Genomic DNA, 14,544 nt, shown 5'->3' with positions numbered 1-14,544 from the left:
GCCTCCTGCACATCACCCACTGGGGATGGAACCTGAAACACGGACATGTGCCCTGACCAGGAATAGAACCCTGACCTCCTAGTTCATAGGTTGACACAACCACTTAGCCACACCAGCCAGGCCAGTTCTTTATGTAATGCTTAAAGGGCACTTTTAACACTTAAATCCAGAATATTTCACATATAGTGTTGGGTAAACACAGCAAGGCTTTCTTCGAGATTTCCTTTGGAGAATTTATACACAGAGATTAAGCAGAGCAGAATTATTGCTGAGTCCCTCTGTCTTCCCTCAAAGGAGTCTCCATACCCAGTGAAGTCAGATCTGCCCACTAGGTTCTCCCGCTCTCTGGAAGAGCTAAGGATGATAATATTAGTAAAGCTGACTCTTGCTATATGCCAGGCGCTGTTCTAGAGCTATCTGCAGAGCCTCTCCTTTAAGAGAACATGTGTCTCTTTTGCAGTTGTGAAGACGATCTTTCCGAGGACAGAGAGGAGCTTCTGCACGGCATTTCTGAGCTGGACATCAGCAACTCGGATTGTTTCCCATCCCAACTGCTAGTGCATGGAGCTTTAGCCTTTCCCCTGGGGTTAGATTCCTACCACGGTTGCGTTATAGCGGCTGCCCGCTATGGCCGGGGCCGGGTGGTAGTGATGGGCCACAAGGTACTATTCACTGTGGGTAAACTGGGCCCCTTTCTGCTCAATGCTGTGCGTTGGCTGGACGCAGGCCGCCGAGGCAAGATCGTGGTGCAGACGGAACTAAGGACAATGAGTGGTCTGCTTGCAGTTGGGGGCATAGACACCAGCATTGAGCCCAATCTGACCAGTGATGCGAGTGTCTATTGTTTTGAGCCCACGAGTGATGTGGGAGTCAAGGAGCTGCAGGAATTTGTAGCTGAGGGTGGGGGCCTGTTTGTTGCAGCCCAAGCCTGGTGGTGGGCCTTCAAGAACCCCGGAGTGTCGCCTCTGGCTCGGTTCCCAGGGAACCTCCTGCTCAACCCCCTTGGCATCAGTATCACAAGCCAAAGCCTCAATCCAGGGCCCTTTCGTACTCCGAAAGCGGGGATAAGGACCTATCACTTCCGCTCCACTCTGGCTGAGTTCCAGGTTATAATGGGCAGGAAGAGAGGGAATGTGGAAAAGGGGTGGTTGGCAAAGCTGGGGCCGGATGGCGCAGCTTTCCTGCAGATCCCTGCAGAAGAGATCCCTGCCTATATGTCTGTGCATCGGCTCCTCAGGAAGCTGCTGAGTCGATACCGGCTCCCAGTGGCGACCCGAGAGAACCCAGTCATCAATGACTGCTGCAGGGGTGCTATGCTCTCCCTGGCCACAGGTCTGGCCCACTCTGGGAGTGACCTCTCTCTGTTAGTCCCAGAAATTGAAGACATGTACAGCAGCTCCTATCTGCGCCCCTCTGAATCTCCTATCACTGTTCAAGTCAACTGCAACAATCCAGGTATGGAAGTAGGGGTGGGAGCTCAGGGTTGGGGGACTGAGACATGATGACTTAGCTCACTTCAGGGACCTGATCACTTCCAGAAGGCCATCTCCACCCTTTGCCATGTACTTTTAAGGAGATAGGGATTGAGGCATTAGGTAATGTTTGCAAGAGTTGAGTCAGGGCAGCGTGGACTGGAAAGATGAAGGGCCTGTGGAGATGCTGGATGGAGATGGGATTATGGAGGGGGAGTAAAGTCCTTCCATGCTTTTGACAGGCACCCGATATTGCTGGATGAGCACTGGGCTGTACATACCTGGAAGGCAAATTATAGAGGTCTCCCTGCCTGAAGCTGCGGCCTCTGCTGACCTGAAGGTAAGGCCACACCCCACCTCCCCAGGAAACATGGAGCCCAAATGTTCTTGCTTTCACAGTTGGCATCTTGATCCTCATAAAAACTCTACTGGCAATATGGGGCATGTACTTTTACCCCCATTTTAAGGATGAGGCAACTAACCTGCAGAACAGTTAAGTGATTGATTGAAATGTATAGATCTGATATATTTCAGAGCCAGGACTCAAACCTAATCACCTCCTCACCCTGAAGTTTTGTGCGTTTCACTGATATCATAGAGTAGGGAATAGGAAAGGTGCCATGTGGAATGCGCCCTAGCACACAGTGGTATTCAGTAAACCTTAGTTCACTTCCATCTCATATGTCTCTCCCACTGTAGCTCAAGGCCTTTCTGACTCCAGCTTCTTCCTGGGATGCCAAAGACTGTTCCTTGCTATCCCTGGCCCCCGTCAGCTCTGTCACTTACACATATACATACCCTAGTCACATATTAAGTTGCAGTGCTGCTCTGTCTCCCTTGAGGGTCTCTGTGACAGGACTTATTCTGTGCCTGCATTTATCCTAGCGTTTGATTAGCATAAACCCAGGAAAAGAATTCTAGGACTCCACCAAAAACAAGGGTCACTCCACTGGCTCAGGAAGGGGAGTCTTATAGATCAGAACTGAGTCAATCCTCTACCACATCAGCCTGTCACACTAGATGCCACTGGGCCTCCTCTGGAGTCAGCAAAAGGCTGGATCCCTTCCATCCCATTGCCAACACCAGAGTCCCCATCATGGAACACCTAGTGCCCTCACATCAGCATCTTAACATCACCTTAGTAGAGCTGTTTGACTCCCCTAGGAGGATATTTTCACACCATTCAGTCCATACTACCTAAAGAATGATGCAATTCCATAGGTTTAGCACACACAGTTCATAGACATGGGGTCATATAGCCTGGTGCCCTTCCTGTCCCCACCTCATGGGCATTATCCTCTTCCACCGCATGCACTTGAGGTGACTCTGTGGGGGGGTATCTCTGCTCCAGATACAGATTGGCTGCCACACAGATGACCTGACCAGAGCCAGCAAGCTGTTCCGAGGCCCACTGGTAATCAACCGGTGCTGCTTGGACAAAACCACAAAATCAATCACCTGCCTCTGGGGCGGCCTCCTCTACATCATCGTGCCTCAGAGCAGCAAGCTGGGTTCTGTGCCCATCACTGTGAAAGGGGCTGTGCATGCTCCATTCTACAAATTGGGTGAGTGTGCGCTATGGAGTGAACCCTGGGGCAGGAGAGTTGGGGGTGAGGAGGACACTGGGACTGTTTGGTGCAGGAAGAGAAAGATTCAGATTGTAGGAAAGAAGGAAGGTAAGCCTCCTTAGATTCATCTTTGGGGCCAAGGAGATAGACCAACCCACATCCATGGGGATGCCATAGAAGAAGGATGGAGATGAGGACATGGTTGTTCATGGCCTTGGTGTTCTCCTCCTGGGGTTCAAGTTAGGTGTTTTAACCTAAGGGATTCGGAAGAGGGCATTTCAACCCCATGGCCTCTCTTCTCAGGGGAGACATCCCTGGAGGAGTGGAAGAGGTGTCTCCAGGAGAATCCAGGTCCCTGGGGAGAGCTGGCTACGGACAACATCATCCTGACAGTGCCAACCGCCAACCTTCGCACACTGGATAATCCTGAGCCGGTGCTTCGCCTCTGGGATGAGGTGATGCAGGCTGTGGCGCGGCTGGGGGCTGAGCCCTTCCCCTTGCGTCTGCCTCAGAGGATTGTTGCCGATGTGCAGATTTCAGTAGGTGGGTGCCTATTCCAAGCAGCCCTGTGGGACTTCTTTCTCCCAAAGGCCATGCATTAGGCAGCCAGCAGGGAAAACATGCTTTTCTAGCAAGACAAATAAGATGTAATCCTCGTTATTTAAATGAAAAGGAAAAAGGTGTATTTAAAAAAAAAAATAGACTCAGTGACTTTCACAAAATTTGGAAACTACCTAAATGTCCAACAATTATGGAATGGATAATTAATATATTGTGTGTACCCTCAATAGACATTGAGGAAGACGTTTAAAGTGATATTTTGATGGTGTTTTACCAGTGAGCCAGGAGGCCTAAAAAATTTGGGCCTATAGAAATTTTATTTCTATAAGGGGGTCTATAGAAATTAAATAAGCATGGACATTGCTCTAGAATCTAGGTTTTTTTGGCTTACGATCACTATAAAGTAATATTAATGTGGGCAACTCCACATCTAAATGACAAGAAGGGAAACACCCTCAATGAATTCTTAATTTTGAGAAAAGAGTATAATGACATAGGTTCCCATGTACAGGGCACTCTCATAAACATAGAAATCTTGAGTAGTAACATGAACAGTGATTTGGGACCTGCATCACCTCCCATAAGCACATGCTCTCAGTTCAGAATGAGGATGAGGGATCATTACAGAGTGAGAGGATAAGGAGGAAAGCCCTGGATTTGGATTGACCTTCTGAGCAGTACGGGGTTCTGGAAGTCATTGGGGTTACTAAGTATTTTGGGAGATACAAAACAGAGAAGAACTTTGTAAGATATGTGGGGAGCACTCTAACCCTCCACCTCCCTCCTCTATTTTCAGGCTGGATGCATGCGGGGTACCCCATCATGTGCCACCTGGAGTCAGTGCAGGAGCTCATCAATGAGAAACTCATCAGAACCAAGGGGCTATGGGGCCCTGTCCATGAGCTTGGCCGCAACCAGCAGCGGCAGGAGTGGGAATTCCCACCACACACCACTGAGGCCACCTGCAACCTGTGGTGTGTTTATGTTCACGAAACGGTCTTGGGCATTCCTCGAGGCCGTGCCAATATTGCCCTGTGGCCCCCAGTTCGGGAGAAAAGAGTCAGAATCTACCTGAGCAAGGGTCCCAATCTGAAAAACTGGAATGCGTGGACAGCCCTGGAAACATACTTACAGGTATACTAGGCAAAAAGGAAGGGTGATGGGAACCCTTTATTCTGGAGATACCAGAGCATCATTGTTAGGTGATGTTCTTGTAACCCAGAAGACCTCCCACTACACCTGTCTCCCACGCTAGGCCTCAGGAGACCCTAACAAAGCCCAATTGTGACAGTCCTATTAGATGATGCCTCTCAGTATATCATTTTGCATGATCCTAAGTAGAGTTAACTGCCTCATCCCCACCCTCACCCTATGAACTTGAAGAAATGCATGAGACTAGATAGGAAGCACTGAGAGAGGTGAAAACATGGTAGAGGCATGTGTATTGCTATAAATACAGTTACTATCACAGGCTTTAGACCAGACATAACTGAGATTGACACCATTGACTGCTATTTAATAGCTATCTAAAACCAAAAAGCCTCCCCACACACAAAACAAATATGGGATAGGACATATTTTTTTTTCCTCAGATGAGTATACCCTCTTCTCAATATGACTTGGCTGTGCCTGTTTCCACCTTATAGGTGATCTAAGATTTCTCCCTGGCCTGAACATGGAGGTGGCCTTTGCCTTGAATTATCATTCAAACACCCCAGTTCTGCCCCTGAGACCCTGGATTAGTTCCCAGTTCATTGTGGAGCGTTTCATCACCTTGGATTCTGGAACTCAATCCCAGACCAGTCACACGATGTGGTCTGGTTTTTCCACCTGCTCCAGTTCCTCTGTGTTTATTCCCGTGGCCTTGAGAATGGCAGTGAAACTGCCTGGGGGACTCTACTTAACTTGTCATTAGGGCCACTTCACCCCAGGGACAAAAGTTCCACATCTGTGACATAAAGTTGAGGTTGTTCTAGGGAACTGCTAATGTCTCTTTTCATGCTACAGCTCTATAACCCAGCCTAACATGGGCTGTTTCCAATGGTCTCAGGATGGGTACCTTTCTGAAATGATACTCTTAACTCTAGCTACCTAGAATATATATAGTGTTCTGCTTCTACCAGACTCATACCCCCCCCGCCCCCTCCACCCCGCCCAAGGCCATTTTAGTTGCCTTGTAAATTAACAAAGATCTATGATTAATGAGGATTATGTCAGGATAGGAGTTCCCCAAATATTGGGTTTAACTTTGAAACTATGAAAGATATAAGGACTTTTTTTTTCATGCCAGCCCATTTTAAAGCTTTGTGTAATATCCTAGTGAGATATTACATAATCTAGTGAGATATATGAATAATGATAGATTTAACTGCCTCAGCCCCACAAGCACAACACACAATCATTTATTGAGTGTCTTCTTTGTGCTGAGCACTGTGCTAGCTGAGAGACCCCTTTTTTAAAAATTGATTTCAGAGAGAGGAAGGAAGAGAGAGAGAGAAACGTATTATTTGCTTCCTGTATGCCCCCTACTGGGGATCAAGCCCGCAACCAGGGCATGTGCCCTGATCAGGCATCGAACTAACCACCTTCTGGTGCTTGGGTCGACACTCAACCACTGAGCCACATCAACTGGGCGAGAGGCCCTTCTTAAGATTCAAATATGAGAGAGTTAGGGTATGAGGCCAGCAGATAAAACAGGAAAGATGGTCCGTCATAGCCATGCAATTAGTGTTGAAGGGGTTCAATGCAGTAAATTCATTTATCAGAGTGTTTTTTAGGTCTTCTTGTTGTAGACTAACTGTCTCATCCTGCCTCATCCTTCTCTTTTCAGCTCCAGGAAGCCTTTGGTTGGGAGCCCTTCATCCGTCTCTTCACTGAGTATCGTAACCAGACCAACTTGCCCACCGACAATGTTGACAAGATGAATCTGTGGGTGAAGATGTTCTCCCACCAAGTGCAGAAGAACCTGGCTCCCTTCTTTGAGGCCTGGGCCTGGCCAATCCAGAAGGAAGTGGCTACCAGCCTGGCCTATCTGCCTGAATGGAAGGAAAATATTATGAAATTGTACCTCCTCACACAGATGTAAGGAGTGCCCAGCAAGGTGGCAGATAGAGAGGTGTGGGGAGGTAGACAGAGACAACGATTCACTCCTCAGCCTCTGTCTCTTAGGGCTCTAGCCTTGTCCTCTGGGCTCACTGCCCTAGTTTTGTCTCTCGAAAGTGGGTTAAAAACACAGTAAGAAAGTGGAATCAGAATTTCTCAGGGGCAAGGCCTTCTGTTTATGAGTCTTGTTCCTCAGCTCTCTGCTATCAGATTCACTCCTAACCCTAATTGGGACAGTTCTGAGAGCTTTCTATGCTAGCCCTTGGTTCACCATCATGGCCCATAGCCCACAGAGAGTAGTTCTCATCCTGACATCCTGAGGACTCACTGGATTTTATTTTTAATGAGTTATTCCAAAAACCCTGACCATAGAACCCAACTGAAATACAAATTTATCATGATTTTCATAGCTCCCTGAGGACTCATATATTTTGTGTATTGGGTAGTTTTCAAAGAGCTTGAAAAGTAATCTGGTGAAATAGAACCCATAGCTAGGGTTAGCTCTTAGGAAAGTTGTTTTATTTTGGTATTCTTATTTCTTTGTGTATACGATGAGGATAAAAATTCCTACCCCACGGGTTGTCATAGAGACTCAGTAATTCTGAAGAGGTTTGTGAATACAGTGCATACTATCCAAGGGATTGCTTTATTTTATGCTGTTTCACAGAGTAGTGAGCTGACTACTTCCCATAGCCTAGAGGTTAAGATCATCAACTCTCACAGTTGACTCCCCTGCCTCCAAATCGTGGTTCTTTCACCTGTTAGTTGTATGACTCTGGGCTAGTTCCTTAATGTCTCTGTCACCCAATTTCCTCATCTCTAAAATGGGATTGATTTCATAGGATTATTGTGAGGATTAAATTTTAGTGCCTCTGAAAGTGATTAGAACAGTTAGCTGGCCGTTAGTAGGTACAAAGAAAATGTCAACTGCCATTATTATCATCAAATTAACTCACTATCATTGGAGAACTAGACTTCACTTTTAGATGGCTTTTACAAAAGCAGTGTAATTAATCCTATGCCCTCCTACACTTCCTACACCAACCTCTAAAAGGAGTCTGGTAGTTGCTTTATGATCTAAAGGAAGGGCTCTAAATTCACAGGGTTTTACAAGCTACTTAGGGTTTTAGGCTCTTTACTCAGTTCCATTGTTCAGGTAGAATTCCATCTTTGATTAAATAAAGAGTGGATATCACTTGAAAACTCAGGAAAATTCCAGTAGGATGCTTGTCTTTAGCAAACAATGGGCAACTGGCTCAGTGTTGGTGTTTATATTTCCATAGTGACACAGATTTCTATCATTGTCAAGAGTTACTAGTTGAGCAGATAAAGTTCACACAATATAGAAATATTTACTTTGGAATAAAAGAACTAGATATAACCAACTTGAATTTCACTTGATTAAAAGATTTTCTTAAATGTTCTTCTAATCATATTCAGAAACTCCCATTTCTTTGTAGCTTCAACTAGAGTCGAGGATGTAGGATTAATGTTGTATACATCCAGCCAGTTTTCTTTTAGCTCACTTCTTTTTATTTAGTTATTGTAATACACCATTTTGTTTGCTTTACTGAAAACTGGGTGGGTGCATAAATAATAAGATTTGACCTAGATGTTTCTCTTTGGATTTTTTAAAATGTGTTTTTATTGATTTCAGAGGGGAAGAGGGAGGGAGAGAGAGAGAAAAACATCAATGATGAGAGAATCATTGACCGGCTGCCTACTGCACGCCCCCTACTGGGGATCGAGCTGCAACTCAGGCTTGTGCCCTTGACTGGAATTGAACCAGGGACCCTTCAGTCCACAGGCCGACGCCCTATCCACTGAGCCAAACCGGCTAAGGCTGGATTTTTTATTATGTCATTTCTCAATCATAGAAGTATTTTCCCTTATTTCATGAATATCTTTCATCTGGGTGCTTTAAACATAGATGTTGAATGTCCATTCAACCTTTAAAATATATATTTTATTGATTTTTTACAGAGAGGAAGGGAGAGGGATAGAGAGCTAGGAACATTGATGAGAGAGAAACATCGATCAGCTGCCTCCTGCACACTCCCTATTGGGGATGTGCCCGCAACCAAGGGACATGCCCTTGACCGGAATCGAACCTGGGACCCTTGAGTCCACAAGCCGATGCTCTATCCACTGAGCCAAACCAGTTAGGGCCATTCAACCTTTAAAATAATTGCTATCAACCCCTGGCCAGTTTGTTCAGTGGTTAGAGCATTGGTCTGCAGACCAATGGGTCAAATATTCAATTCCTGGTCAAGGGCATGTATTTCAGTTGCAGGCTCGATTCCTGGCCCCAGTTGGGACACACACAGGAAACAATCAATCAATGTGTCTCTCTCATATCAATGTTCCTCTCTCCCTCTCTCTCCCTCTCTCTCCCTCTCTGTGTCTCCTTCCCCTCCACTCTCTCTCTAAAAAAAGTCAATGGAAGAAATATCCTCAGGTGAGGATTACAAAAAAAATAATAATAATTGCTATCGATTAGTGGGATGTCAAGTACATGCCAGTTATTGGACTGGTTCCTTTATATATATAGTTTCATTAAATCCTCACAGTGATCTTATAAGATGGAAATTTACTGCTCCTTTTTTTAGGAATGAGCAAACTGAATTTTATGGAGGGCAATTGAAGTGCCTAAGGCTACACTGCCAACAAGTGATAGAGCTGGGATTTGAACCTGGGCATTCTGATTACAGTGGGTGTTAGTAACTACAGTGCTTTGAATAACAAAATAAATGAGTAAATGAAGAAATCGACCAGCAAATAGAGATATCTTTATGTCTCTACTTGCCAGCACTTTGGCTGCTTGTACTTGCTCCTCATCTAATTTTATCAGAACAAAAAATACCTTTGTTTATCCCAAATTCCAGTTCAAAGGAAGAATCTGAGGTAGGCTCCTGAAGTGTTTCCCAATAGACAGAGCTAGGATGATCCCTTTAGTGTCATTCAACTCTTTTTAGGTTTCAGGTTATTCAGGTTTCAGTCCTTCCCTCTAGGGCACCATGAAAGCATCTACTAGCTTATTGGATTTTGAATAATGGGTTATTTTGATGAAGTGCCTGACTCCCCAAAGTCCCAGATATTGCATGTTCTCAGAAAGGAAATTAGATCCTGAGTTATTTAGAATAATACTTATATCTATTCTTGCCCTCTTTAATCCATTTTCATCAGTACAGCCCCGGGGATGTCTTAAAAATGTAAAATTATCCATACTACCTCCTTACTTAAAAGCTTCCAGGGCTACTTTGAATTTAAGATGATGAACTGAACATACAAATTTATCTCTCCTCCCTCTACAGGCCCCATTGAAATTGAAGTAAAAGAAAACTGGAAGGCATTTGGTTATGAATGAAGAAGACCTCAACACATTTCTGGACAGAAAGTGGATGAAGTATGAAAAAAGAATGAAAGAGTGAAGGTACCTTTCAGAGAGAATATAAGCTGATCTGAATAACATAACCACAGAGAGGCTTGGGCACCTAAAAAGTCAATCTACTAAAGAATTATACCAGTTGTAAAATTGAACCCCATCGCATTCTACCCTATCCCTTGTGCATAGAATTCAGGCAGTCAACTATTGGTACCAGTGAGAACTCTGTTGTTGCTATTGTTGTTGTTGTTGTTGTTTATATAAAGAAATTGAATAAATTACCTGAGAGAGGTAGGAGTTGGTGCTTCAGAATGAAATTTCTTTTTATGTAAATAAGTGATCCCTTAGCCTATCAGCTAATTCTTTACTGACAGTTGAAACGCCCCATACTCAAGTAACCAAGCGTTTCTAGTCATAGAAGAAGCTTACTGGAAAAACAGACCAAACCATACAATGACAGAGGAAACCCATATCAACTCCTATAAAAGTCAACATTATATTAATCCTTAAATACAACTGGTCAGATAGGAATTACCAGACATTGAGCACTGGGGGGGGGGGGGGGGGGGGGGGGAGGGCCAAGGGAGACGTATGTAAGAAAAAATTACCAATTAGAATTAGGAGATTGGAAAACTGCACCCAATTCTGGAGGAAACAAAGTCAAAATGGAAACAGTAACTTTAAAATCTAGTTATATCTTCAGAAAGATCTGAGGTATATTTGTAAGATGAAAACAGGATGCTACAGAGAAAGGAAAAACTGAGAATAAGGAGAGCCCTTTACAAGTGAAATATTGTCAAAAAATACCCCATAGACAAGCTAGAAATAAAGTTGATGGAATCTCCCTAGATATAGATCAAAAATAAACAGCAGAAACTATGAAGAAAGGAAAGATCTAGACAATATCTAACCATTAGTGTTTTTTAAAGAGAAAACAGAAAATATAGGCAAAGAAAAAAAATAATTGAAGAACAGAAAGAACTAAGTCTCCAGATTCAGGGGGCTCCAATAAAACCTACATTGAGACACAATTATGTGAAATTTTGGAATATTAAGGATAGAGGGAAGACATTAAAACTGCCCAGAGAGAAAAAAAAATTGGGTCATCATAATTAGCTTAGCCAAACAGGAATGAGAAACAGACTGGGCAGCAGATTTTTCGTCAGCAACACTAAAAACTAGAAGCCAATGGAACAATGTCTTCACACACCTTATGAAAAATTATGTACCCAGAATTCCATAGCAAGCCAAGCTCTTGAGTCAAGTCAAAATATATTTTCTGACATGCAAGTTTTCAGCAAGTCTACCTTCGCTGCACCCTTACTGAAGAAATATCTTGAGGAAGTTCTCCAGCAAAATGAGGATGAGAACCAAGAAAGAGGAAGAAACAGAATCTAGGAAACAATGGACCTCACCCAGGCAGGATGTATCACTCTAGAGTGACAGTTATCCAACAGGATGTCTCACTCTGGAGTAGGGGTAGAGAACCATTTTTCTGCCAAGGGCCATTTGGATATTTATAACATCATTTTTAGGCCATACAAAATTATCAACCTAAAAATTAGCTTGTTATATTTGGTCAAACATTTAATTAACTCATCCCTAATGCCTTGGCAGGGCAAGACCAAATGATTTCTCGGGCCAAGGACTGGATGTTCCCCACCCCTGATTTAGAGTGACTGTTATCCAACAGGATGTCTCACTCTAGAGTGACAGTTAGTTATCCAGCACACAGACCCAGTTCAGATGAGAGTACACAGTCTCAGGCTCTCTGGGAAGAATATTCATTTTGTGCCAAGGATAGTATCACTGAGAAGCTACAATGTTTGAGAGTATTGAGTACATACATTCTTTAGTCAACCAAAAAGGAAACAAAACAAAAATATGTCAAGAAATTCAAGCCCAGCCGAAACCGGTTTGGCTCAGTGGATAGAGTGTCAGCCTGCGGACTGAAAGGTCCCAGGTTCGATTCCGGTCAAGGGCATGTACCTTGGTTGCGGGCACATCCCCAGTGGGGAGTGTGCAGGAGGCATCTGGTCGATGTTTCTCATCGACGTTTCTAACTCTATCTCTCTCCTCTCCTCTCTGTAAAAACTCAATAAAATATATTTTAAAAAAAAGAAATTTAAGCCCATTTCTAAAACAACAACAATAAAAATACTCATGGAATATAAGAAGAGACTCAATTTGACATTGGCGGTAAGTCTATTTCCTTTCAAATGGCACAGGCATGACATTGGATGTATATGGAAGAAAATGTCCTAGCTTCTATGTGGCTCTCAGTAAACAGTATTTATATAGCCAAAATAATATAAATGCTATTTATTGGTACTTAGTGTTCTGATCAGCCTATAGGCAAAACATGAAAGACTTAATTTTTTATTCAGAAATGAAATTGAAATTAACCCTGACAAGTTAAAGAGAGCAGAAAGAGGTTGAAAATTGGCTGTGGGAAAAGAGGTGGAAGGAAGAGTAGGGCTACTCATATATTTAAAGTGGGGATGGAAAAAGAATCTACAGTTAATGGAACAAGAACTGGAGGATTGGTATGTGGTTCAAAGCTATAAATTCAATAGAAGCATTAAAATGATAACTATCAAAAACTTGGGAAAAGATAAGCAAAGGAAAAGTGAGGATAGTGTAAGTTAAATCCTTATCTTTTGTAATGGTGTATTATTAAAGATTGTCTAAAGTTAATAAACCAAGAAATTATTGTTCAAACATTATTTAATGTTAGGAATTTAGAATATCTAAAAATAGAAATTGTTAAATGCATTGTCTCTAGGGAACGGGACTAGGGTTAAAAAGGGTGGAGTGGGGTACTGTGTTTTTCATTTCAAGTCCTCTGTACCATTTAATTTTCTACCTTCTGCATGTATTACTTTGAAAATTTGTTAATAAAGTCAAATAAAAAATCCTTCAGTGGCTTCATATCAACTAAGCTATAGTCCAACCAAAACCCTTAACATGGCTTATAAGGCCCTCAGGTGTGTTGATTCTTTCATGTGTCCTGGCTCATCAAAGCTCCCCATTACTATCTAGTTGTAGCCACACTTAATATCCTTCAACTATTCTAACATACTTCACCTTGTTTCTGCAGGTGTTCCATGAAAACAAAACCTGCCCCTGTATCACCGTGAGTCTGGTGATCAAGTTTACTGTCTAGCAGGTTTTCAGTATTTGTTGAGTGAATGAATGCACAATAGAGTATTGTGTGAAGATTGCCAACTAGTGTTCTTTCCCAAGAAGGCACATAGTATTTGTCCCTATTCCAATACCATTTCAATACCATATGGAGCTGTAGGCTATCCTGCACTCTGATTCATTGGACAGTTTTATTAAGTTTTAATCTCATATGAGATCAACTGGTGTCAGAGATTTCTATCCATCTGTCAGTCTCCTTGGTTTGTTCTTTTCCTGAACATAATCTATTTTCAGCTATTTTTCCTCTGTATTTGGGAGAAACAGTCAACTATCTAGTGGAAATCTTCAGGCTCCCAAGTTTCTTGTGTCCTGCTATTCCTTGGCTGTTTTTTCTCCATTAGTTTACTGTCTTATTGTCTAATTCCCAAGGCCAACTAGAGCTCTCTAATGAGTATTAACCCTACAGCCAATCTTCAACAATTGCATTTATTAGAATTCCTCGTAAGATTAATCTCTGATATATTTCATCTTTAAAGCAATGTCCCTACCAGGGGTCACAACCTCACCTAATATATGTATTTAACAGGTCAATAGCTAACCAGATATGACTTTAGATGTTGATTATTTTTGTTGACATCCTTCTTTCACTTCATGCCTATGTGCTTTACTCCTTTAAAGCTTTTGGACCCTATTTGACTTCCACCTTGAAACCGATTTCTTTCTTTGACCCACATCATTGGAGTCAGTCTTCCAAGTGTAGTAGAGAAGGGTGAAGGTGAGCCTCAACTTTTCATAAATCTAACTACATGTACACACAAACAATTCCATATCTAATTCAAGAGAGCTATAGAAATGCTACTTGTGCATTTGGATTCTTGTGCATTTAAATGCTATAAAGAAGAAGCATTTCATTCATAGGAAAGCTTGGGCAGTTTGAGTTATTACCAATGTCCTAGTCTCATGTCAGGTGGTGGATTTCATAGTTGTTTATTATATATGAGAAATAAATAGAATAAATGAATGAGTAAATTAAAATGAGCCATGCATTGACGACTGGTAACAGGAGCCAAGTGTTATGTTAATACAAATATGTGCACCTGAGGGCCATTAAAAAGTTACTGTTGTTCATCTGTATTATATAGGAACCCATATAATTATTTTAAAAATGTGTATACATATGTACTAAAAATTTCTGCACATAAACTACCTAAATTTTGACATAAAACTCATTTTCACAGATTGCCAAAATTATGCTGAAAGGGTAGGAGTGGGGAAGGCAAAATGATCAAATGTTCAATATCAAAACAAGTCC

At 42.6% G+C, this 14,544-nt stretch overlaps 1 protein-coding gene across 4 annotated transcripts in view; it reads left to right on the top strand.

The window, feature by feature from the left end:
• TCAF1 (TRPM8 channel associated factor 1) overlaps positions 1-10,385 on the top strand; it is a 46,170-nt gene extending 35,785 nt beyond the window's left edge. For all 4 annotated transcript variants that reach the window (XM_059712066.1, XM_059712068.1, XM_059712065.1 and 1 more), the window contains exons 3-9: positions 461-1,455; positions 1,715-1,812; positions 2,824-3,037; positions 3,344-3,583; positions 4,398-4,735; positions 6,432-6,682; positions 10,018-10,385. In XM_059712066.1, the coding sequence (XP_059568049.1) occupies positions 461-1,455; positions 1,715-1,812; positions 2,824-3,037; positions 3,344-3,583; positions 4,398-4,735; positions 6,432-6,682; positions 10,018-10,027 (2,146 nt within the window). In that variant the 3' untranslated portion in view covers positions 10,028-10,385. The remainder of the gene's footprint in view (positions 1-460; positions 1,456-1,714; positions 1,813-2,823; positions 3,038-3,343; positions 3,584-4,397; positions 4,736-6,431; positions 6,683-10,017) is intronic.
• The last annotated feature ends 4,159 nt before the right edge of the window (positions 10,386-14,544 follow it).

This window comes from Myotis daubentonii, chromosome 10 (genome assembly GCF_963259705.1).
Source record: "Myotis daubentonii chromosome 10, mMyoDau2.1, whole genome shotgun sequence".
NCBI lineage: Eukaryota > Metazoa > Chordata > Mammalia > Chiroptera > Vespertilionidae > Myotis > Myotis daubentonii.
Note: the sequence above shows the minus strand (reverse complement) of the source record. Positions and strands in the feature narration are given on the sequence as shown.